At 34.8% G+C, this 25,544-nt stretch overlaps 1 protein-coding gene across 11 annotated transcripts in view; it reads left to right on the plus strand.

The window, feature by feature from the left end:
* LOC137630595 (latrophilin Cirl-like) overlaps positions 1-25,544 on the plus strand; it is a 93,366-nt gene that overhangs the window by 47,198 nt on the left and 20,624 nt on the right. For 9 of the 11 annotated variants that reach the window (XM_068362171.1, XM_068362172.1, XM_068362177.1 and 6 more), the window contains exons 7-11: positions 14,047-14,272; positions 14,721-14,886; positions 16,652-16,866; positions 21,592-21,695; positions 22,488-22,535. In XM_068362171.1, coding sequence (XP_068218272.1) covers positions 14,047-14,272; positions 14,721-14,886; positions 16,652-16,866; positions 21,592-21,695; positions 22,488-22,535 — 759 coding nt within the window. The remainder of the gene's footprint in view (positions 1-14,046; positions 14,273-14,720; positions 14,887-16,651; positions 16,867-21,591; positions 21,696-22,487; positions 22,536-25,544) is intronic. The other 2 variants (XM_068362173.1, XM_068362182.1) reach the window with 1 other exon arrangement.

The following is a 25,544-nucleotide window of genomic DNA, read 5'->3' on the forward strand; positions in this document are numbered from 1 at the left end:
TAATTGCATATTGCCTGTCGACTTCATTAGTTCTGCAAGTTCGGTTCATGCATGTTGCTATGAGCAAGGCAATGTGAAGGTCTTGGGCAATGCGGGCAATCACTTATTTACGTCACTTCAGAGATAACGTTGTTGGAATGATATTAAGGCATGGCTCTCAATTTGCTCATTATGGTGGAAACAGAGTATTATTATTATTATTATTATTATTATTATTATTATTATTATTATTATTACTAGCCAAACTACAACCCGAGTTGGAAAAGCAAGATGCCATAAGCCCAAGGGCTCCAACAGAGAAAAATAGCCCAGTGAGGAAAGGAAATAAGGAAATAAATAAATGATGAGAATAAATTAACAATATATCATTTTAATGTATATATATGAGTATTTATTTATCAATCTATGTATATATATATATATATATATATATATATATATATATATATATATATTTATATATATATATATATATGTATACACACATACACATTTATATATACATATATAATATATATATATATATATATATACATATATATATATATATATATATATATATATATATATATATATATATATATATATATATATATATACAATCGGGCTATTGAAATACACCCAAGATTTGTCTCAAAACTTATCGGGTCAATCCATCAATCACTAGTAATTATTGGTTAGAGAAATTAACAAAAGAATTCAACAAATAAAAAAAGAGAGAGATTGAAAGATATAAGAGTATTTTTCCCATTGGGCTGGAATCGTTGTGTATGGAAATGAATCCGGTCATGTATCAAAGGCCTGTATGCTAATGTGTTTGGATTGAGCGGTCCGTCGGAACACACAAACTCCATTGCTTCCTGCTCCCCCCCTCCCCCCCCCCCCCCCTCTATCAGCATCCAATATCCTTTCCCATCATCCCCTCTTCTTTTCCTCCTCTTTGTCTCCTTCTAAATATGGAGTTTTCCTATCCTTGCTTGTTACACATCTCCAAATTTTATTGGTTATGCCAGGGCCTAATATTAAAAGCAGCTGTGTCGATTTCTTTCCTTCTTCATCAAAATAAACATTGGTTTTAGATTAAGAGTTTGAAAATCTCTCTCTCTCTCTCTCTCTCTCTCTCTCTCTCTCTCTCTCTCTCTCTCAGCAATTTAGACCAGTACAAGGCACCTCGTTCCGAAGGTGTGGCAACTATACATTAAATGTATGCAGGAAAGCCGAATACTCAGGGATAAAAGGATATAGAAGGACGGAAGGAGAACTGACAGTCAGCTTTATAGATATATTGTCCGTCTACTGTAGACTCTAGACAGGGCATTTCGGAGTCCCTTCTGAAGACACATGCATATACATGAATTCAATCCAGAACATGGAGAGGATACGATGATCTTTACTATCTTTTGGGGGTGCTTTGGAAAGTTAAAAATCTCTTGTAAAAAAGATGTTTGGGTTGATAACAGGTGTTGCAAATAAAGGCTTATTTAGCTGGAAGATGTTTAGCAGTGCCAGATTAATGAAAGTATAATCATTATTAGAGAACATTTTTTATTTCTTTTTAATCACAATGTTGTGGTGATTTTATTTAGATAAGTATCTCGTTTCGGGTAGTTATTACAACGTTTCCATTATAGTTTTGTAAAGGTAATTATATTCTACATGATCTATTTAAATTAATAGTTAGCATTTGGATTTGGATTAGAATACTTAAACAATCGTACTACTGTCGTCATGTTGGTAAAATGTAGTACATATCACAAGTATTGGGAATGATTTTTGCGTATTTTATGCTTATTTTATATATGTAGATTGAATATTCATTGTTCTCGTCCACACTAACTGAATACCTCAGCACTTCTGGGGTTTCTGTAGTTATACGTTTACGCAGATTGTGGTAACGTCCCTGACTGGTGAACGCCAGACTGGGGTTCGAGTCCCACTCAAACTTGTTAGTTCCTTTGGTCGCTGCAACCTCACAATCCTTGTGAGCTAAGGATGGGTGGTTTGGGGGGACCCTATAGGTGTATCTGCTGAGTCATCGGCTGCCATTGCCTGGCCTTCCGTGGGCCTAGCTTGGATGGAGAGGAAGCTTTGACACTGATCATATGTATATATGGTAGTCTAGGGTTTTGTCCTACTTGATAGGGCAATGTTACTGTCCCTTGCCTCTGCCATTCGGGAGTGGCCTTTAAACCTTTAAATTAAGATGGCTTTTTCGTTTCGTTTAGAAAACAAGTAAGAAAAATCTTCAACAGTATTTTTTTTTTCTTTTCTGTGTTGTAAATTGAATCGGAAGCAGAATAAATTACTTTTTGGAAAGTGTGTGCCATTGTTTATTAAAGTAAAATGAAAGACTAAATCATCCAGTTTATATTGCTTCAATGCATTTTGATTCTCTCTCTCTCTCTCTCTCTCTCTCTCTCTCTCTCTCTCTCTCTCTCTCTCTCTCTCTCTCTCTAACGCATTAACGAGCTGTTAACGGACCCTAGTGAAGCTGTGAGAAAGGGCTAAAATGCTCCTTGGCAATAAGTCGACTCTCGTGTATTTAATGAAGGCCGAATGAGCCTTCGGTGCTGACGGCAGATAAATCAGGCAGCGTGTGACAGCATTTAATTATCGTCACGTGGAAAGCCTTCTAGTGGCACCCTGGAGAGAGAGAGAGAGAGAGAGAGAGAGAGAGAGAGAGAGAGAGAGAGAGTGGTTGAGCGTATGGCTTCGAAAATGTCCCCGAGTGAAGTTAATAAATAAGGAAATTAAAAATGAAATTTCATGAAAATGCAGGGAGTCTGTGGATTAGCTTTGGACTCAAATGAATGATTGATTAAAAGGAGTGGATCTTTAACTATGATTGAGGAAAGCTTATTCTTATTAAGAAATAATCAATTATGAATTTCACAGCTTGATTTTTTATTTAAGTTTTTTATGGAATCTTTATTTTAATATATCGATCTAAGTTTTAGTTCTGAATTGTTGGTATTATTTAATGTTAAGCGAGTTATTTATTACATCATTATTTTTGTCATTAGTCGTAGGGCTAGTACAGTGGTAACACGTTCGCCTAGCAATCGCATGGTGGCAGATCGATCCCAGCCGCGGACCGTGAGTTTAAGCTGTCTACCGGGGAGCATACTGCTGTGGTTGGGTACCATGTGGGGGGGGGGCCTTGCCCGGCTGACGTTCTGATGAAACTTGAACTGAAACCACACACCTTTACCTGTACCCTTTAAATTTCAATTGCAAAGGGATATCAATACTGTCATCAATCTTCCTTCTAATAAATACAATAGGAAAGTGAGCTTCTAATAGAATTCATAGGTAAATAAATACAATAGGAAAGTGAGCGTCCAATAGAATTCATAGGTAAATAAATACAATAGGAAAGTGAGCTTCTAATAGAATTCTTAGGTAAATAAATACAATAGGAAAGTGAGTTTCTTATAGAATTCATAGGTAAATAGATAGAACAGAAAATTGACCTAATAGAATTCATAGGTAAATAAATAGAATAGAAAATTTACCTTCTAATAGAATTCATGGGTAAATAAATAGAATAGAAAAGTGAGAATAAAGCTAAGTACGGACAATGGATAGAATAGATTTAAATTGTGTAAAAATAGACACAATAAATAATAGGAGAGCATATTAATTAATTAATTTAAAAGCCTCAAGTTTTTAATATGTTTTATTAGAAATGAACCTCATTCACTGGCTTGAAATTCTCGTACGAATTCTGATCGAACAAAAGATTTTCCATCTCATGATTTCCGAATAACGGATTTGTTTCAGTAGATTGACGCGAATTCTATTGTGGTGTGACGGGCCGAGAGAGGCTTTGACCAAGAAGGCAGGATGAAAGCAACTGAGTAACTTTATTACAGAACATCGGTTTATATATACATAAAGTCCAGGCAAAAAGGACATAAAAACGTAACAGGCAATTTCATGTTAACCGACAACCGGTTCTGTTAACAGTTAACGGTGAAAAGAAAAACAGACATGTTTAATTCAGGTCCCTATCAGTGCGAGGGGAGAGCGAAGATATAAAGCATAATATATACAAAAAAAAAAAAAAAAAAGAAAGAAATGTCGTTACTCTGTACGATCGTGTGACACACGGTTGGTACAGTGGATAATGTGTCTGGCATCACATTTAGATCTCTGCCAATTTACCGTAGAAGCTGATCTTAATACTGTTTAATTATTTTAATAGGGATAGTGGAGTACATCATAATTACTGCTCTCGGGGTCAAGGAAAGTTTGATATACATTTTATACTCATCCACTGGATAAAAACAACCTAATATGCGCTTTTTATCAAATAGGAGTAATAACCGTCCAATATACTCTTTCACATAATTGGAATCACTCAATATTCTCTAGCTACTCTAGCTCAAGTATTAAGAATCATCTCCCTTTTATAATAAAAAGAAAGTGTCTATATATATATATATATATATATATATATATATATATATATATATATATATATATATATATATATATATATATATATATATATATATATATATATATATATATATATAATATATATTATAATATATATATATATATATATATATATATATATATATTATATATATATATATATATATATATATATATGTCCAGTCACGCTCAGTGGCAAGACATGAGTACTCGGTCTCTCCCCGTCCCTCAGGTAGCGGGGGGAGGAAGTAGTCATACCCTGCTGAGAGGTGGTGTTGTTAGGAAAGCCGGAGAGGGTTGGAAGGCTGGAATGTGTGTGTGCATTTCTATCTAAATATTTTGTCGTCATTTTTGACGGATCGCATACACATCAAAAGCCATCTAGTGCAGTGGCAATACGTTCGCCTACCATTCGCATGGCAACAAATCGATCCCCGTCCGGGACCGTGAATTTAAGCTGTATACTGGGGAGGATACTGCTGTGGTTGGGCACCACAGGCACCTTTACCTTTACCTTTGATATACTCTGGTTCACGTGATAATAATCACAGAATAAAGACACCTTAATTAAGATGCTCTCGCTTCCAAGAAGTGAATCTCGCTCTTGTCTGCTCGTATCAAGCAGCAGTTGTTTGGCGATGACGCAGACCTCGAAAGTCATTATCTCTGGCTGCCTCTTACCTGTCGCAAAGACGAGGTGAGAATTCTTTCGAGTGGAAATTAATCGCGCTCCAATTTAGCGACATGGGGCGAAATGAAGATTCAAAAAAAAAAAAAAAAAAAAAAAAAGTTTCTAGAGGCCGTAATTGTAGCCTTAATTAAATCATACTTTTAATGTGTTGCTGGGATACCTGTTACCATCTGTTAAGAATGGCTTTGAGGAGAGAGAGAGAGAGAGAGAGAGAGAGAGAGAGAGAGAGAGAGAGAGAGAGAGAGAGAGAGAGAGTTGAAAACTAATGGCGATATTGACTTTGTAATACTTTTTTCATGAGAGAGAGAGAGAGAGAGAGAGAGAGAGAGAGAGAGAGAGAGAGAGAGAGAGAGAGAGAGAGAGAGTTGAAAACTAATGGGGATGTTGGTTGGTTTTGTAATTCTTGTTTGAGAGAGAGAGAGAGAGAGAGAGAGAGAGAGAGAGAGAGAGAGAGAGAGAGAGAGAGAGAGAGAGTAGAAAATTAATGACTATATTTATTTTATAATACTTTTTTCGCAAAAGAGAGAGAGAGAGAGAGAGAGAGAGAGAGAGAGAGAGAGAGAGAGAGAGGAGAGGAGAGGGTAAGGGAAATTAATGACGATATTGGTTTTGGTAATACGTATTTTCAAAATAATGTAATACAGCTTAATGATCTTCTAATTAATTCGTGGCTCAAGTTAAAAAAGGTCAGTGATGTTGGTTCTCATAATAACTTGGGACATCAGCGAGGTAACCTTAATATAACGGAGGGCATCCAGTTCTCGAGATTGCTCAAGGCTTACAGTTTTTGATCGGTCATGAATAATGGTATAGCTTTCGTAATTCAGTATTGGGGAAGTGTTATTCACAATATCTTTACCGTTTTGTATCTCTTCACGATATCTTGTTATTTCAGCAATTACAGTTTTAATTTTTTTTTCTATTTTATTTCTTCTATTTTTCTCTTTCGTTCCCCATTTTCACTTTCCACTTCTCTCTATTTCAAATCCTTTCTGTTCTTTGTACATGTTGCCAACTCTCCTATTCTCCCCTCATTCATTCCAGTCTCCCCTCATCCCCCCCCCCTCTCTCACTCTCTCTCTCCTCCCCCTCGCATCCCATTTGTTCCCCTCTTTTTCGGCTTTTAAAAACTTGTAAACGAGGTTAACTTGTCACGTTTCGCATCAGGTGGTATATAGTAAACGCCTTTTATTGCACCACGAAATAGAAGGGGGAATTGATACAGGGTTCTCTCTCTCTCTCTCTCTCTCTCTCTCTCTCTCTCTCTCTCTCTCTCTCTCTCTCTCTGGTGAATCTATAAGAAACGCTCTGTAACTGAAACAAATAATTTACTCTATTTCCTCATGATGAAGCACTGCACCTTTCCCCCCCCCTCTCTCTCTCTCTCTCTCTCTCTCTCTCTCTCTCTCTCTCTCTCTCTCTCTCTCTCTCTCTCTCTCTCTCTCTCTTCCGGGTGATACTTCACAAGAAACGCTCTACAACTGAAATCAATTAATTACGCTATTTCCTCATGATAAACCACAGCGTCTCTCTCTCTCTCTCTCTCTCTCTCTCTCTCTCTCTCTCTCTCTCTCTCTCTCTCTCTCTAGATGATGCTTTATAAGAAACGCTTTGTAACTGAAATCAATGATTTACTCTATTTCCTCATGATGAAGCACTGCATCTCTCTCTCTCTCTCTCTCTCTCTCTCTCTCTCTCTCTCTCTCTCTCTCTCTCTCTCTCTCTCTCGTATATGTTCCCGAGAGCGTTATTGTTTATTAAGTCTGTCCCCTCACTCCTAATGGACTGCTGTCAGGGACGTTCTGATTTGTTGTATTCAACCGTTTTGTTTCGCCCCGATGGAACTTATTCGTGAGGAATATGTATTATGTAACCCAACCTTCGAAAACTGAGAACTCCAAATATTAATATATTTCCATCGAAGAATTTTGAACGTAACGTTATGCTTAAGGATAAACCTTTCAATTTTAGGTAAACTTTATGCTAATGGATAAACCCTCCAATTTTAGGTAAACGTTATGCTAATGGATAAACCTTTAAATTTTAGGTAAACCTTATGCTAATGGATAAACCTTCCAATTTTAGGTAAACGTTATGCAAATGGATAAACCTTCCAATTTTTAGGTAAACCTTATGCTAATGGATAAACCTTTCAATTTTAGGGAAACGTTATGCTAATGGATAAACTTTTTAAGTTTTAGGCAAACGTTATGCTAATGGGTAAACCTTTCAATTTTAGGTAAAAGTTATGCTAATGGATAAACGTTTCAATTTTAGGTAAACGTTATGATAATGGATAAAAACCTTTCAATTTTAAGTAAATGATTTAAAACTTTTATTGAAAAAGTATTCACAAGTCGATATATTTTGATTTAAAAATATATTTAGATAAATAGTAAAAATTTTCATTGTACATACATAAATATACCAAGACACTTTCGCCAATTTTTGGGGTAGCCGACATCAAACCAATGAAAAAAAAAAATGGGGGGGGACCTCTCCTCTTTACGTTCCTCCCAGCCTGACAAGGGACTCAACCGAGTTCGGCTGGTACTGCTAGGGTGCCACAGCCCACCCTCCCCCGTTATCCACCACAGATGAAGCTTCATAACGCTGAATCCCCTACTGCTGCTACCTCCGCGGTCATCTAAGGCATCGGAGGAAGCAGCAGGGCCTACCGGAACTGCGTCACAATCGCTCGCCATTCATTCCTATTTCTAGCACGCTCTCTTGCCTCTCTCACATCTATCCTCCTATCACCCAGAGCTTCCTTCACTCCATCCATCCACCCAAACCTTGGCCTTCCTCTTGTACTTCTCCCATCAACTCTTGCATTCATCACCTTCTTTAGCAGACAGTCATTTTCAATTCTCTCATCATGGCCATACCACCTCAACACTTTCATATCCACTCGAGCAGCCAACTCATTTCTTACACCCGTTCTCACCCTCACTACTTCGTTCCTAACCTTATCTACTCGAGATACACCAGCCATACTCCATAGACACTTCATTCCAAACACATTCAATTTCTGTCTCTCCGTCACTTTCATTCCCAACAACTCCGATCCATACATCACAGTTGGTACAATCACTTTCTCATACAAAAGTTTCTTTACATTCATGCCCAACCCGCTATATTTCCATTGTAAATACAGCATATGTAAAATGAAAAAAATATTTTTGTAAATATACTATAATGTATATATTTTATAAATTGTAAGATTGTAAATATGTATTTCATAATAAAAGATAAAAACAAAAATTTAGGTAAAGAATATAAAGTGCATCTCCTCTTTACATTGCCGCAATGACGGTTTTAAAAGTATTCCAAATTATGTATTTTTTCCAATTGATATTTCAGTAATTCTTTGAATACTTTTATGTATTTGTTCTTACAGAGACGTATTGTGTGTATGTATATATATATATATATATATATATATATATATGTATATATATATATATATATATATATAGTTTTATTCTGAAACTGGCCTCGGTATTTGACTATAGTCAATTCTTTTTAGTGAGGCAGATTTGCACCGACTCGCATCGGTGCCCTTTATCTCTGAAAAGTTTCCTGATCGCTAATTGGTTGAACAAGATAACTAACCAATCAGCGATCAGGAAACTTTTCCGAGCTAAAAGGGCACTGCTGCGATTCGGTGCAAACCCGCCTCATTAGAAAAAAATTGACTATAGAAAATCAATTATCTTACACATCAATTCTTAGGATTTACTATTCAGTTTTTACCTTCATGCTTTTATGCATGGTCTTTTTTTTTTTTTTTTTTTTTTTTTTACGCTGTCATGATTTATCATTCTTTTCAAGATAGTTGTATTCTTATCTCTGAAATTATCATATTTAATATCATATGAGATTGTGGCGTTCTTGTCCCCTAATCAATTTTTGATTTGTAAGCTACTTTGCCCAGTGAGCTTTTATGACCTTATATGAGCTCTTTCGTATTTCTGTCATTATCCGTAATGTATTACGCCAAGATTCGAGCCCTTTCGTATTTCTGTCATTATCCGTAATGTATTACGCCAAGATTCGAGCCCTTTCGTATTTCTGTCATTATCCGTAATGTATTACGCCAAGATTCGAGCCCTTTCGTATTTCTGTCATTATCCATAATGTATTATGCAAAGATTCGAGTAAACGACCGCCACTGCGGTTCACATGAGAACGAAAGTGAAAGTTTCTTGAAAGATAAATGTTTTGTTAAATTTATGGCTCTGTAATGATGAAATGTTTCTTCTTTGAAGAAGTAACTGCTCATTATTACAGCCAGGAATTTGAGAGAGTATTACTTCAAAACATCCTTTGCTACCTTAGTCATCTTAAACACATTATAGTCATGTTTATAGTCATGTATATGCAAACACCCATTATTACCGTTGTAATTTTGAACAGACATTACTGCCATGGTAATGAGAAACCAGTATGACCACTGTAGTCATTCCAGACAAGTGATTGTAAGCGGTACTTGTAAATAGCAATTAAAATCCAAGTGATTTAGACTTGTCAAATACTGTGAGGATCTATCCAGATTATTATTATTATTATTGTTATTATTATTATTATTATTATTATTATTATTATTATTATTATTATTATTATTATTATTATTATTACCAGACAAGCCACAACCCTAGTTGGAAAAGCAAGATGCTACAAGCCCAAGGGGTCAAATATTTATTTTATTTTATTTATTATAATTTTTCTGTTCTTAAAATATTTATTTTTTATTTTATAATTACTTCTCTTTTTCCTTGTTTCCTTTCCTCACTGGGCTATTTTCCCTGTTGGAGCCCCTGTGCTTACAGCGATCTGGTTTTCCAACTAGGGTCGTAGCTTAGCAAGTAATAATAATAATAATAATAATAATAATAATAATAGGGAAATATAGTATTTTACCTAAAAAGGAAAATGAATTAAATCCCCTTAAAATGAACATTACTTTTATGCGTGTTTATCAGAGGATCGCCAATCTCATGAAAAAATATGACTTAGATTCAATATAATTTATTCTCTCAAATAATTTTACAATTAATTTTCAACATGGGTAACCTTGACCTTGGTAGCATTGACCTTTGCTCATAATATCATATCAGCAAAACTGCATTTTAAAACTTGTTATCTAATATGAAACGTTTTTTGTATTTGATAACACATTTTTAAATCATTTTACTGTGAAATGGAAATGAAATTAAAAAATATTCTTACAACTTTAGAAAAAAAATATAGGTACACAATGTAACGGGTCTCGCAATTTCTTCTATATAAATGAAAAAAAACTAAGTTTAAAAAACAGTTATCATAAATGTTCACTAAAGATCGTAACTGGTTCATATGCTGTAGTTGTTGAAAACGTTTTATTTTCAAGTGTTTTTTTTTTAAACGTTTTTTTTCGGTCTTTTTGTTGATATGTTTTCTCTTGATGTTTTTGTTGAAAACATTTTCTATCGAGTCTTTTAAAAATGTTTTCTCGATGGTTTTGTTGAAAACGTTTTTTCTGTCGTTTTGTTATGTTTTCTCTTGATGTATTTGTCGAAAACATTTTCTATCGAGTCTTTTTTAAATGTTTTCTCGATGTTTTTGTTGAAAACGTTTTTTCGGTCGTTTTGTTATGTTTTCTCTTGATGTATTTGTCGAAAACATTTTCTATCGAGTCTTTAAAATGTTTTCTCGATGTTTTTGTTGAAAACGTTTTTTCGGTCGTTTTGTTGATGTTTTCTCATGATGTATTTGTTGAAAACATTTTCTATTGAGTCTTTTTAAAATGTTTTCTCGATGTTTTTGTTGAAAACGTTTCTCCGTCGTTTTGTTGAAATGTTTTCTTATGATGATTTTGTTGAAAACGTTTTCTCTATGTTTATGTAGAAATGTTTTCTCTTGATGTTTTTGTTGAAAACGTTTTCTCTATGTTTTTGTCGAAATATTTTCTCTTAATGTTTCTGTGGAAACGCTTTCTCTGTAATTTGGTTGAAATGCTTTTTCTCGATATATTTGTTGAAATCGTTGTCCGTGTGTTCCTTGTTGAAGTATTTTTTCTCGACTTCTATTGTTGAAAATGTTTTCTCTGTGGTCTTTGTTGAAATATCTTCTCTGTTTTTATTGAAAACGTTTTCTCTACGTTTCTCATTGAAAAGGTTTTCTCGGTGTTTCTCGTTAAAAACGTTTTCTCGATGTTTCTCGTTGAAAATGTTTTCTCACTTTCTTGTTGAAAACGTTTTCTCGATGTTTCTCGTCGAAACGTTTTCTCACGTTGTTTCTTGGTGAAAACTTTTCCTCACTCTATTTCTTGTTGAAAACGTTTCCTCACTGTTTCTTGTTGAAAACGTTTCCTCGCGTTGTTTCTCGTTGAAAAGTTTTCTCACGTTGTTGTTGAAAATGTTTTCTCGCGTTGTTCCTTGTTGAAAACGTTTTCTCGATGTTTCTCGTTGAAAACGTTCTCTTTCTATGTCTCTTATTAGGAAATTGATAAGAGCTTTCGCGGATCCCTATTCCGACCGAAAAGCATCGCATGAATATAGATTTCTTCCTTCCACGAGATTATCTACACAAAATCATTCCCGGATTATCAAAGATTCTGTCACCAACTCTAGGTTACATCTCGTTAAACCCAGGTGGGACTGATACACTTTTTATGCCCCTGTCGGGGACTTGGTAAATCGTCACCGAGTTTTGGGAGGGGATAAATATTTTTCTATTGCGATACGGTTTTAGTCCCTACGTTGGCAAAGTCGCGTGGGACATCACAGAAAGAGGTAGCTTGTTGGTTTATGTTCGATGTCATGTTTTTCTTCTTTTTATTATTGCTACTTAGCAAAGTATGTTAAGAAATATGTATCGTGTTTTTCCCTAGTTATTACCTTTGCCAAAATAGCGAAAGGTATGTAGTCACCCCTGTCTGTTTCTTAGTTTATTTATTTGTTTGTTTGTTTGTGAGCAACTTTACACAAAAACTGTTGTACCGATTTGGAGCAAACTTGGTAGTCATGTTGGGTATGACCCAAGGATAAATCCGTAACATTTTGAATAAAGTACATCTATGTACAAGTACGCAGCAGTGTTATGAATATAATCACAATGTTAAGTAAATGGCAAATATTTTGTTAATTCTCTTTAACCACGTTGCGCATAAACTAATGGACCAATTTTAACGAAACTTATTGGACATGTGGGGTATGACCCAAGGACAAATACATTAGATCGTGAAGGAAATATATCGAAGTACAAGTACGCAGTGGAGTTAAGAGCAAAATAAGACCTCTTGGCTTGGTTGGCAAAGGTATGCCCTCTACTGAATGTCCTTCTAGTCCCGCTCGTTTTCATTGCCTACCTTAGTTATCTTTCTGCCTGCAATAGCATAGTACACGTCAATGTTCCAGTTGAAAATTGATATTGATATGTATATTGCTAAATACTTATAATTTCTCATGGGAAAACGGAGATAGGGGGAACTACGCAAAATTCTTGGTCGGTTTGGGAGGAGATCCCAGATACTCCTAAGAAAGTAGTTCGATGTAAGTACTGTTAGGAAAAATACAAATGACTTAAAATTTGTGAATTTTTCAACCGAAGACAACATGCTGATAAATCTTGAGATGGAACAATACTTTGGAATACGCGAGTGAGTTTGCCATGGGTGTTGCACTGAAAGAACTGACGCCACCGTACACCTGAAAGTGTTTTAAATCTAGCAGATGTGAAGCGCATGGCAGGCAGCAATTAAATGTGTTATTTTCTCATTGTATCAAAGTGAGAATTATTTAGTTTTTAGTCATTATTCCTGAATAAATTTTAACAGTTATTTTCTTGATTGTATCATTGATAATCGTTTAGCTTTTAGTTATTTTTCTGTGAAAAATTTAGGAGTTAATTTCTTGACCGTGTTAAAGTGAGAATTATTTAGCTTTAAGTTATTTTTCCCTGTGTAAATTTTAGGATTTAATTTCAAATTAATCCCTCCCATCCAATCTCTGCTGATTCTACCCCGTAGAATATTCACGGCAGCTGCCCATGTGGAAGTAAATGGACACCCCGGGTAGATAGAATACACTTGTGTCAGTCAAGTTTTACTATTGTATGAAGGGGCTCATGGGAAAAAAAAAAGTTTCGAGTTTCGTATTGTTTTTAAAACATTGTCATCCGAATACAGTATTTTACGAAACTTTGTGTATAACAGGTTATGTCTATCAACATCCGGGTAGGGATTGGTAGGAAAAGGTTTGTGGAAAAAAAAAGAAAAAAAAAAGTTTGCTGACTGAAATATTTTCGTTACGAAAAGTCATAGTTTCAAACGACATCGTGGAGAATTTTTAAAAAATGCTTCTGTTATTTTATACAATTTTAATTCTCTTGTTTATTTGTTTCATTTATTATTTTAGCTATAATGTAAATAATGCTTAATCTCGACTTTAATCGAGGCAGCTCTATAAGAGTCGAGCCAGACTCATTGTGCTGGTAAACCTCCTCCTTTTAATATTATTATTATTATTATTATTACTAGCCAAGCTACAACCCTAGTTGGGAAAGCAAGATGCTATAAGCTCAAGGGCTCCAATAGGGAAAAATAGCCCAGTGAGGAAAAGAAATGAGGAAATAAATAAATGATGAGAACAAATTAACAATAAATCATTCTAAAAACAATAACAACGTCAAAACAGATGTCATATATAAACTATTAACAACGTCAAAACAGATATGTCATATATAAACTATTAACAACGTTAAAACAGATATGTCATATATAAACTATAAAAAAAAACTCATGTCAGCCTGTTCAGCATAAAAACATTTGCTGCAACTTTGAACTTTTGAAGTTATACTGATTCAATTAACCCGATTAGGAAGATCATTCCACAATCTCTTGTTTACGGTTTTAATTTTCTTGTTTTCAGCTCGTGGTCCGAAGAAGGATGCGACGTACTGCTTTACAACACGTCGCACACGGTCTGCCAGTGCGACCACCTGACGAACTTCGCCGTGTTGATGGACTTGCACGCCACCCCTCTGCCCTACCCCCACCGCTTGGCCCTCTCCATCATCACCTACGTCGGGTGCATCATCTCCATCGTCTGTCTTCTCCTGGCCACTATTGTCTTCCACGCTTTCAGAGGACTAAAAGTGAGTTGATTCAGGTGGCGTTGCTCTGCCAGAGACTCGAAAAGACTGTTTTGCCTCGCCTTACAGGGATTTATTTTTTGTTTGTGGAAGAGTCAAACGAGGGCTTGTCTTTCTTATTGGTCTCGCTGTTTATGAGACTGGTTCCGTTATTTTTCTCAAGTTATGTGCTAACTTAATGATTATTAAACAATTTCAGTGAATGTGTGGTTTAAATAACTGGTTTATTCGGTTATCAACAAAGCTTTTATTTAAATTTTTTATTATTTTTCTTATAGTTTATTTCCTTGTATCTTTTCTTCCCTTGGCTATATTTCCTTGTGGGAGTCCTTGGACTTATATAGCATCCTGCTTTTCCGACTTGTTATTCTAGCATTACTGATTATTTATAAAGTCCTAAGGTAATTTATAAAACATATACAGTATATTCTCTTTTTTTTCCTGCGTTCAGAGTGACAGAACGACCATCCACAAGAATCTGTGCGTGTGCCTGCTCGTGGCGGAGACTGTGTTCCTGGCAGGCGTCAATCAGACGGACAAACCCGAGGTGTGTGGCGTGGTGGCCGGTCTACTCCATTTTTTCCTGCTGGCAGCTTTCTGCTGGATGTTTATGGAAGGTAAGTACAGTTCGCATTTTATCGCTGGATACGCCCATGCCTGGCGATCTGCCGGGCTGGGCTTCGAGTCCCGCTCAAGCTCGATGGTTTCTTGTAATGTTCACGAGCTCACCATCCTTGTGAGCTAAGGATCGGGGGTTTACCTGCTGAGTCACTAGCAACCATTGCCTGGCCCTCGCTGGTCCTAGCTTGGGTGGAGATAGGGTTTGGCGCTAGCTAGGACATTGCAATTGCTCCTTACCTCTGCCATTTACTAGTGGCCTTTAAACCTTAAAGCTTTCTGTTCACGACTTGGCAAGTATTTCAGATTTCATGTCAAAGGCATTGTGGTTCTCAGATGTTCGCCCCAGGAAATACTCGGAAAATAAATTTCATGTTTTTTATCCTTTCTATTTTATCACAGCGTTGCCTAAGTCGACAAAATTATCTATTTATTATTTCTTTTGAAGTATGATAACATTCTATTCAAATAATTGCTAAGTGATCTCTTCACTTAATTCCAATTACGGTATTTTTTATTTTGAAAAATATATTCCTTTATATATGTATATATATTTTCTTATTTCCAGACAAGGAAAAATGTATTTGCATTGATCATAATGAAAATAAAAGTTGTTAATCTCATATTTTCAAGACAAGAAAGTTAATATATACAGATATGTTTTATTATTAAAGGTGTTCTTACTGTTATTAATAGGAATAAAAAATAAGGAATAGAAAAATCCTAAGTAAATATAATTTATTGTGTTATTTTTTTCTCAAACTCTTATTCGTGGAAATAGAAAAATAAAGAATCGAAAAACCTTGAGTAGATAGAATTTATTGTGTTATTTTTTCTCAGACTTATTCATTGAAATAGAAAAATAAGGACTCGAAAAAATCCTAAGTAAATAGAATTTATTGGTATTTTTTCTCAGACTCTTGTTCATAGAAATAGAAAAATAAGGACTCGAAAAAATCCTAAGTAAATAGAATTTATTGTTATTTTTTCTCAGACTCTTGTTCATAGAAATAGAAAAATAAGGAATTAAAACATCCCAAGTAAATAGAATTTATTGTTATTTGTTTCTCAGACTCCTATTCATGGAAATAGAAAAATACTGACTCGAACAATCCTAAGTAAATAGAATTTATTGAGTTATTTTTTTCTCAAACTCTTATTCATGGAAATAGAAAAATAAGGAATCAAAAAATCCAAAATAGAATTTATTGTTTTAATTTTTCTCAGACTCTTATTCATTGAAATAGAAAAATAAGGACTCGAAAAACCCTAAGTAAATAGAATTTATTGTTATTTTTTCCCAGACTCTTATTCATAGAAATAGATATTGTGTTAATTTTTCTCAAACCCTTATTCGTAGAAATAAAAAAATAAGGAATAGAAAAATCTTCAGTAAATAGAATTAGTGTTATTTTTTCTCAGACTTATTCGTTGAAATAGAAAAATAAGGACTCGAAAAACCCTCAGTAAATAGAATTTATTATTTTTTCCCAGACTCTTATTCATAGAAATAGATATTGTGTTATTTTTTCTCAAACTCTCATTCGTAGAAATAAAAAAATAAGGAATAGAAAAATCTTAAGTAAATAGAATTAGTGTTATTTTTCTCAGACTTATTCATTGAAGTAGAAAAATAAGGACTCGAAAAACCCTCAGTAAATAGAATTTATTATTTTTTCTCAGACTCTTACTCATAGAAATAGAAAAATAAGGAATAAAAAAATCCTTAGTAAATAGAATTTATTTTTCTTTATATTTTTTCAGGATTCCAACTGTACGCAATGTTGGTGGAAGTGTTCGAATCCGAGAAGCCCCGGGCCCGCTGGTATTACGCCGCCTCTTACGGTTTTCCTGCCATAGTCGTGGCTGTGAGCGCAGTCGCGGACCCATTCGGTTACAAAAACGACTATGCTTGCTGGCTGCAAACCAAAAACTATTTTATCTTCGCCTTCGTTGGACCTGTTATCGCCATTATCATCGTGAGTGTGTTTGGTTTTGATTTTGGGCTTTGGAGATAAAGAGAATTAACAATGGCTTAAAAGAAACAGGTTCTACTATTGGATTGATTTCACAATTTTAACTTCTTTTTTTTTTTTTTTTTTTTTTTTTTTACTATACGAAATCCACAGGAAACAGGAAAGTAAAAGACCAGGTACCAAGCGCTTTCGTGTATTACGTAACACTTCTTCGCGGTAATGAAATGTACCCTGAAGAAGTTTACGTATTACACTAAAGCGCTTGGTACCTGGTCTTTTAATCTCCTGTTTCCCGTGGATTTTTCCCTTGAATATCTACCTCGTGCAGTTTTGTGACTGATAATTTACTATATATACTTGATCTCTAATTTCTTTAACGCCTACGATTTATTTTTTAATTGGTTTTATGCCTTATTCATTCATAGAGCTTGGGCACAGAAAGAAGAAATCTAGTTTTAATATATATATATATATATATATATATATATATATATATATATATATATATATATATATATATAGGTGTGTGTGTGTGTGTTGAAACATATATATTTATTTGATTGAGGAGATAACACAGAAAAGTTCAATCTTTCAAACTTGCGCATCACAAATCAAAATGATTGAAAAAAAAATATATATATATTGATGTTCCTGTGTAAATCTAAATGTTTTACCTTTAAATAAGGAAAATCGTTGTATTCCAAAATGAACCAAATGGCATTGCGCCATAAGACCTAGTTTACCCACTGGATAGTTTTGTGAGTCTTGCTGAAAGTTTTAGTTCGTTCTTCCCCCCCTGGTGTAGTGATTGATAAGTTTTCACAGGTCGGCTCTTTTAGCTTTGACGCCCTAGTAAAAGCTCCCCTTTAGGGAAACGATCATAAAAGGCGTTATCCTAGGGCTTTTCAAGGTATCCTATAACTCCTAATGAAAATAAAGAGGGAAAATACTAAAAAAAAAAATATGTTTTAGAATGTATTGGATGTCTGAAGAGGCCAGGTTTCACTTGTCCTTTTTTCTTCACTATTTCCTGATGGAATATTTTCCCACTAATAATAGATGAGTTTCTCTTCGATATATTAAAGGTTTAATATTTTATCGCTTTTATAACAAGCTATCTGGAAATACGTTTGAACTCGACAGTTCAGTTTTTTAGAATTTTGCAACTTTAATCACCCGAAAGATTCGCTTCTTTGTACCTCTGCCAACGGAGTTGGGAAGAGGGTATATTGTAGCTCCTGTTTGTCTATTTGTCCGATTGTCTGTTTGTTTTTGTGAATAACTTCCTGGGCACAATTTTACTCATTGAATATTTAAACTTTGAAGGATTAATTGTTATGTTGAGACGTGGAAGTGATTCAATTTTGAAAGTCCTAGGTCAAAGATCAAGGTCTAGGTCGAGCAAAAAGTCGACGGAATTAACCCTAACTTAAACCCCAAGTTCGTACTTCCTTCTCAGGTCCAGTGAACTTCTTTCTCAGATACACTAAACTTCCTCTCAGATCCACGGAACTTATTCTCATATCCACTGAACTTTCTTCTCAGATGCAGTGAACTTCCTCTCAGGTCCAATGAACTTCTTTCTTAGATCCACTGAACTTCCTCTCCAATCCACTGAACTTCCATCTCAGATCCACGAAACTTACTCTCCGATCCACTGAACATTCTCTCAAATCTAGTGAACTTTCTTCTCAGATCCAGTGAACTTTCTTTCAGATCCAGTGAACTTTCTCTCAAAACCAGTGAACTTTCTCTCAAATCCACTGAACTTTCTTCTCAGATCCAGTGAATTTCCTTCACAGATCCAGTGAACGTTCTCTCAAATCCAGTGAACTTTCTCTCAGATCCAGTGAACTTTCTTCTCAGATCTAGTGAACTTCCTTTTGAGATCCAGTGAACTTTCTTCTCCTATCCAGTGAACTTTCTCTCAAATCCAGTGAACTTTCTCTCAAATCCAGTAAACTTTCTCTCAAAATCCAGTGAATTTTCTTCTCAGATCCAGTGAACTTCCTTCTCAGATCCAGTGAACTTTCTCTCGAATCCACTGAATATCTTTCTCAGATCCAGTGAACTTTCTTCTCAGATCCACTGAATTTCCCTCTCAGATCCAGTGATTGCCCTTCTCAGATCCACTGAACTTTCCTCCCAGAACCTTTCAAGTTACCCCATCACCTGTCCATACACAACCCTATCTATAACCCCCTCCCCTCTTCCATCTTAAATACGCCAAAGGATTATTAGCTCCCACTTCTTCCCCAGTACACTAGATCTCCCCAATTCTCCTCTCGCATTCCCCTTCACCAGTCGGTGTTGAGAGATGCCATCATCAACCCAACGGCAGGCTCACGTTTCAAGCCTTTCTCTGTTTTTCTTTTTCTATAATGGATATGCTAATGAAGTCTATCCCCCTCTGCCCGGCCTCTTCTAGACGTTACCATAACCCCTGCTCTGTGTGTGTGTGTTTGTGCGTGAGAAAGTTCGTTCGCATATTTTCTGCAGACGGCGTTTGGACATGTAAATCAAATATTTCATTTGGACTTTGGACTTCATCAAAAGCTTTCTTCATTAGCTATTTTAATATCTTTTCATTTCATGTCACAAAATTAAGTTTGAAAACTCGAAGCTAATTCAAATAACTCTATTAAAAACGTTGTGAGTTTAATATTGAGAAGCAAGTTTATCTTGAAAGTCATCTATGTTTGGAATTCTTGACTGTTAGTTTTAATAGAATCGTTGTAACAGATACGAGTCTTTTAAGTGTTCTGATTAAGATTTCCATACAGAATTTATGCGTATTTGTCGCTTCCATGAAGCTAATTAGAATATTACCTCTTTATTAGAAATATTTAATGTATTTCTATTTTCCATTTTTCGTGCATCTTTTTGCGAACACAAACACACACTCTCTCTCTCTCTATCTCTCTCTCTATCTCTCTCTCTCTCTCTCTCTCTCTCTCTCTCTCTCTCAGGATTACACATCTCCCTTAGTCAGGTATGGGCTGCACTAAGCGAGATTACTGTCCCATTCCAACGGCCTTCATATTAAAAGATTAAAGAAAAAAACTCACGAATGCTCCCCCATCCTCCCTTATCTTTTATTCACGTGTGTGACTGTAAAATAATGGTGGCATTTGACCGAGGCTCTCAGGGGGGATGCGCGATCTAAAAGGGTTGTTTGTTATTTTGTCGTCGTCGTCTGTTGATAGCATTGGCTCAGTGTAGCGTGTGTGTGTGTGCGCGCGCGCTCGCTCTCTTGTGGGTGTCTGTGTTAGAACAAGGTGAAGTTAAAGAACCTTGTCATTTTACTACGCCTTAAAAGGGGGCGTTTTCTTCTCCCTTGAAACGGTTGACATTTTTTTTCTTCTACGGAGACGTCTTCCCTTACCTCTATTCCCTTATTTCTTTTTTAAAGCACAATTCCAAATGGTATTTTCCTTCATATAATGCAATGAGATATCATGTGGATGATGTTTTTACACGTGTTTCTATTTTTTTACTGAATATTCACAGGTATAGTGGGTTTATGTACATACATTATTATTATTATTATTATTATTATTATTATTATTATTATTATTATTATTATTATTATTACTTGCTAAGCTACAGCCCTAGTTGGAAAAGCAGAATGCTATAAGCCCAGGGGCTCCAAGAGGGAAAGTAGCCCAGTGTAGAAAGGAAAAAGGGAAAAATAAAATATTTTAAGAAGAGTAACATCATTGAAATAAATATCCCCTATATAAACTATAAAAACTTTAACCAAACGAGAGGAAGAGAAATTAGATAGAATAGTATGCCCGAGTGTACCCTCAAGCAAGAGAACTCTAACCCAAGACAGTGGAAGACCATGGTACAGAGGCTATGGCACTACCCAAGACTAGAGAACAATGGTTTGATTTGAGAGTGTCCTTCTCTTAGAAGAGCTGCTTACCATAGCCAAAGAGTCTTTTCTACCCTTACCAAGACGAAAGTGGCCACTGAACAATTACAGTACAGTAACCCCTTGGGTGAAGAAGAAATGCTTGGTAATCTCAATGTTGTCAGGTGTATGAGGACAGAGGAGAATATGTAAAGAATAGGCCAGAATATTCGGAGTATTTAAAAGCAAAGGGAAAATGATCCGTAACCAGAGAGAAGGATCTAATGTAGTATTGTCTGGCCAGTCAAAAGATGCCATAACTCTCTAGTGGTAGTATCTCAACAGGTGTCTGGTATTAAAGGTGACTCGACAAAATCTAATGCTAAGCACAATTTTAAATAGTGTTTTCCTTCATAAAATGTAATAAAATACTATGTATTCTACTGACAGTGTATTATATATTGAAATTATAAAAGGTTTAATTTTTTGTTAAAAAGCTTGACCATTAAAGCAAAATTTTTAAGTAATAGAAGCTAAGATTTTCAGTAATACAAGCTTTGAAAAGTTGTATTTTTAAGCAATACACGTTAAAAAAGGTTACATTTTTAAGTAATATAAGTTTAAAAAGCAAATTTTTGTGAAATAGATGTTACAAAAAGTTGCTATTAAATAATAAAAATGTAATATTCAATTGATAAAAACTAATAAAAAATATGCATTTAAAAAATTTATATATTCAGATAATAAAGGTATCCATATTTTGGGATGCAACATTATGTTTACGGGTAGAAATGAATAACACAATCAAGTTATTCATGTTTATCTTTTCATTGAAGAATTGCTTCTTATGTCAAATTTATTCCTTACAGGCTAATTGCATATTTCTGGGTATGGCAATGTTCATCATGTGCCGAACTGCCAACATCTCAGCGTCCCTCAAGAACAAAGAACATACCAAACTTGCTTCTGTCAAGTAAGATATTTGATAGTATTTATTGTTTTAAGGTGTCATTTAAACTATTCCTTAAGGCTTGGTGTTAACCTATTCCTTAAAGCTTGATGTTCATTTTATAGGTGGTCTTTTTTTTTTCTTTTTCTTTTTTTTAATTTAAAACCTTGTAAAACTTATTTTGATAGTTTGAATGGGTTTTTTTCTTTCTTTTTGTTGTAGATCACATTATTTTTCAGTTAAGAAAAATTTTTATTTCTGTTATGCAGAGCTAATGAGTGAAAGTGCAAAACCTAGAATGATTATTATAGACTTTCAAATAATTTATAAATTTTATAGATTTAAATATTACATTCCTTTAGTTCAGTTGAGGTATTTTTGTATTTTGATATTTTTTCTCAATGTACCATAATTAACGTAGAATTTGAGTTTCATGGCATTCTTATAAATGATGTCTGTCAATGTTATGACTACATTTCAGTACGGAAGTTACCCACCTCGCCATTTTTGCCTAGAATCCCCATTTTGTAGTTTACAAGTCTGTTCCTAAAGCTTACCATACTAATAATTTTCCTTATCATAACCTAACCCCCTTATCAAGTAGTTACTAAAACTAATTGGACATTTCAGCTGGCTCGGGTATAAACCTTACTAACAAATTCTTATTATTTTGTCTAACTAAAACCTGATGTGACGTCCTGGTCTTGGTTGATCTGCCATCATTACTACAAAATTGCTGCTGCATCTGTTACTGCTGTTGTTATTGATTGTGGTTATGGTGGTAATAATGATGATGCCATGATACTGATGGAAAAGTAGTGGGAACGAGGAAAGTGCTCTCCTCGCCAAAGTCCAGAAACATGCGTAAGGAGATAGATACATGTACAGTACTGTACTTGAAGTACTGTACAGTATTTCAAGTTAATTGTGTGATGTTTCTCGAGGTCTCTTTCTACCTGTTCTTTTGCATTCACTTGCATTTGCTTGGAGGCTTCACTTGTAAATATGGTTTCTTCTCTATGCAAAATGTGAATATGGACAAAATATTTTGCGTCTACATTTGATATTAAATTTTCAAGACTGCGTGAGGATGGGGAGAGGTGGTGATGGGAGATGGGAACAATTTACACATATTTAATGGGTTCTTTTTATGTCCCCTTTCTAATTTGCATGAATTGTGTGACTTGCTATGCTTCTACTGCATGCTCTCAATACATTATTATTTCTGCATACAGAAATTTCAAAGTAAATTGTATCCTCAGAACAGCATCATACAGAAAGTACCGGCGAGTATACTGTACAGTACATATGTCTGATGAATTGCTGTATGTATTTGTAACATTTACTAAATGAGAAGCATTTTCCAAACAGGCTTTATGACACTTTTATTTAAAGATCCTTGCTCTACATATACTGTACCCTTGACTTTTCAGCACACAATACTTGCTTGGAAAACAGCACTTTCAGAACTTTAGTATGTCATGCAGTGCCCTAATATTTGTTGCTTGTGCCAAATGCAAGCACTATGGGACTACAAGTGCTTGATGAACGCTCTCCATATTACCCTGCTGAGAATTTGCATATAGCACTGCTGTGTATGTAACTAAAATTAATATAACCGTGGTATGTATGTACTGTACTCATGATAAACTTGTCTTACAAGTGGCCACTCTCTAACAATCGTGGAAAGAGTACCTACATCATTCTTTAAGATAAATGAAGTTTTGTAAATTAAAAAGCAGTATTTGAAGTTTTCAGGTTAGGTTATAAATACTGTAAAGTGAAAGAAATTGCTAGAGGTAAGCACAGTAACTGAAATTGATGATAAAAATTAGTAGTTAGTTTGAAAAGTGATGGCAAGAAGAGGAATTGTTACAGGAGGATATAAATCTAAGGACCAGATACAACAAGAATTTCTAGTGATGGTAAACTTTTAGCAACAAGACAAGACAAGATATTACAGATTTGGCCAATAGATCTAACATTACTTGGTAGTGGATAGAAAGGAAGTGGAAAGAATTAAATTATAATGAAGGTACTGTACAAGTATTCTAGGAAAAGAAAATAATTGAATAAGTCCAATTATGTAAACTAGCGGAACATGTGTAAATTACACGAAATGATATTTTCAATACTAATTATCTTGTTCATAACCTATACATGTTTGTATAAAATGTCCCGAGACTAATTTTATAATCTAGGTTATGGAAATTGATATAACTCAATTTTTTGTCTCTAATATTTAAAAAAAGAGTCAGTTGCTAAAGACAAAATTGAGAAAACTATATAAGTTGTGCTTTGGTTAAGTAATCAAAGTCTTATGTAAATTTGTAAGAGTATACCATGAAATTATTTCCGTTTTCTTTAAAGCGTGACACACTAAATAAATAACACACGCGCTATCATATTAATATATAGATGACAATATGGATTCTGCATGTTAGCATTAGTCATTGGTTTGGGTGAGATACATAAAGCTATACTGTACTATATATTCAATGTTACTAAGTTCACTAGTATAGAACATTGCTAAGCTTAAATAGAGTTTAGATGCCCAGATTTTACGACAAGAGCTAAGGAGAAAGAATTAGTGTAGGGAGGTTTTTATGATAGAGGGACAGAACTGGAAAGAAGTAAGGAATTTATGATACATTTTAGCTCAAGGAACATCAAAAATAGGGTGAGAAGAATGTTAAATATTTCTAAAAATAAATTACTGTCCTTTTCAGGGCAGGTACAGTAACATGTAATTTCATCTCGAGCATAAATTGCTTTCTATATATTCTGAATTAAATCCAGTGTCCAATTTTTTTAGCATGAATTTTGTGTTTTAACTATGCCATTTCATTGTGTTTTTTATGCATTTATTTACATAGATTATGAACATCTAATTGCAATTATAATGATTTGAAATGCCCAAAGTTTTGGGATATGCAGTTACAAGGAGAAAACCGTGGATATCAAATGATATTTGGGATACTATAGAAAGGAGACAAAGACAGAAATTGATTGTTGAAAGTTTCCAAGGAAGTAATGAAAATTACAAGGTAGAGTGTCCTTCTGGAAGAGCTGCTTACCTTAGCTAAAGAGTCTCTTCTACCCTTACCAAAAGGAAAGTAGCCACTGAACAATTACCGTGCAGTAGTTAACCTCTTGAGAGAAGAAGAATAGTTTAATAAGTTCAGTGTTGTCAAGTGTATGAGGAAAGAGGATCTGGCCTATTCAGCGTATGTATAGTCAAAGGGAAAGTGAACCATAATCAGAGAGAAGGATCCAATGTAGTACAGTCTGGCCAGTCAAAGGATCCCATAACTCTCTAGCAGTAGTATCTCAACAGGTGGCTGGTGCCCTGGCTAACCTACTACCTGATAAAGCTATGAATTCAGGGAGTGACTTTGTTGTAAGAATCGCTCATAGAATTATTAATGTTATCTCTACTGAGGCAAAAAAAGAAAAAGCATTCACCCATCAAAAAGAGATATGGATCTGGTATAATGCCAGAAGATGAAAGGCAACGTTGGATGGAACACTTTGATGAGGCCATGAATAGGAGATATGAAGGGAATAATTTGATTGATATACCTGAAGCTGAGGAAAACCTTGATGCGTCCATAAATGAATTCATTGTGTTTGAAGTCGAAGCTATCATTAAAAACTCAAGAGATGGAAAGGCCCTGGATATGTTGGAATAGCTGCTGAGATTTTATTGGCTGAAAATGGCGTGACTCCCAGAATACTTGAAAGAATATTTTGTAGAATGTAACATAAAGAGGCAAAACCTGATGAATGGCAGCTAGAAGTTTTGGTAAAAATGACAAAAAAAGAGATCTGACTGATTGCAATAATTACAGAGGCATTACACTTATATCAGTT

This window comes from Palaemon carinicauda, chromosome 38, assembly GCF_036898095.1.
Source record: "Palaemon carinicauda isolate YSFRI2023 chromosome 38, ASM3689809v2, whole genome shotgun sequence".
In the NCBI taxonomy this organism is placed as follows: Eukaryota; Metazoa; Arthropoda; class Malacostraca; order Decapoda; family Palaemonidae; genus Palaemon; species Palaemon carinicauda.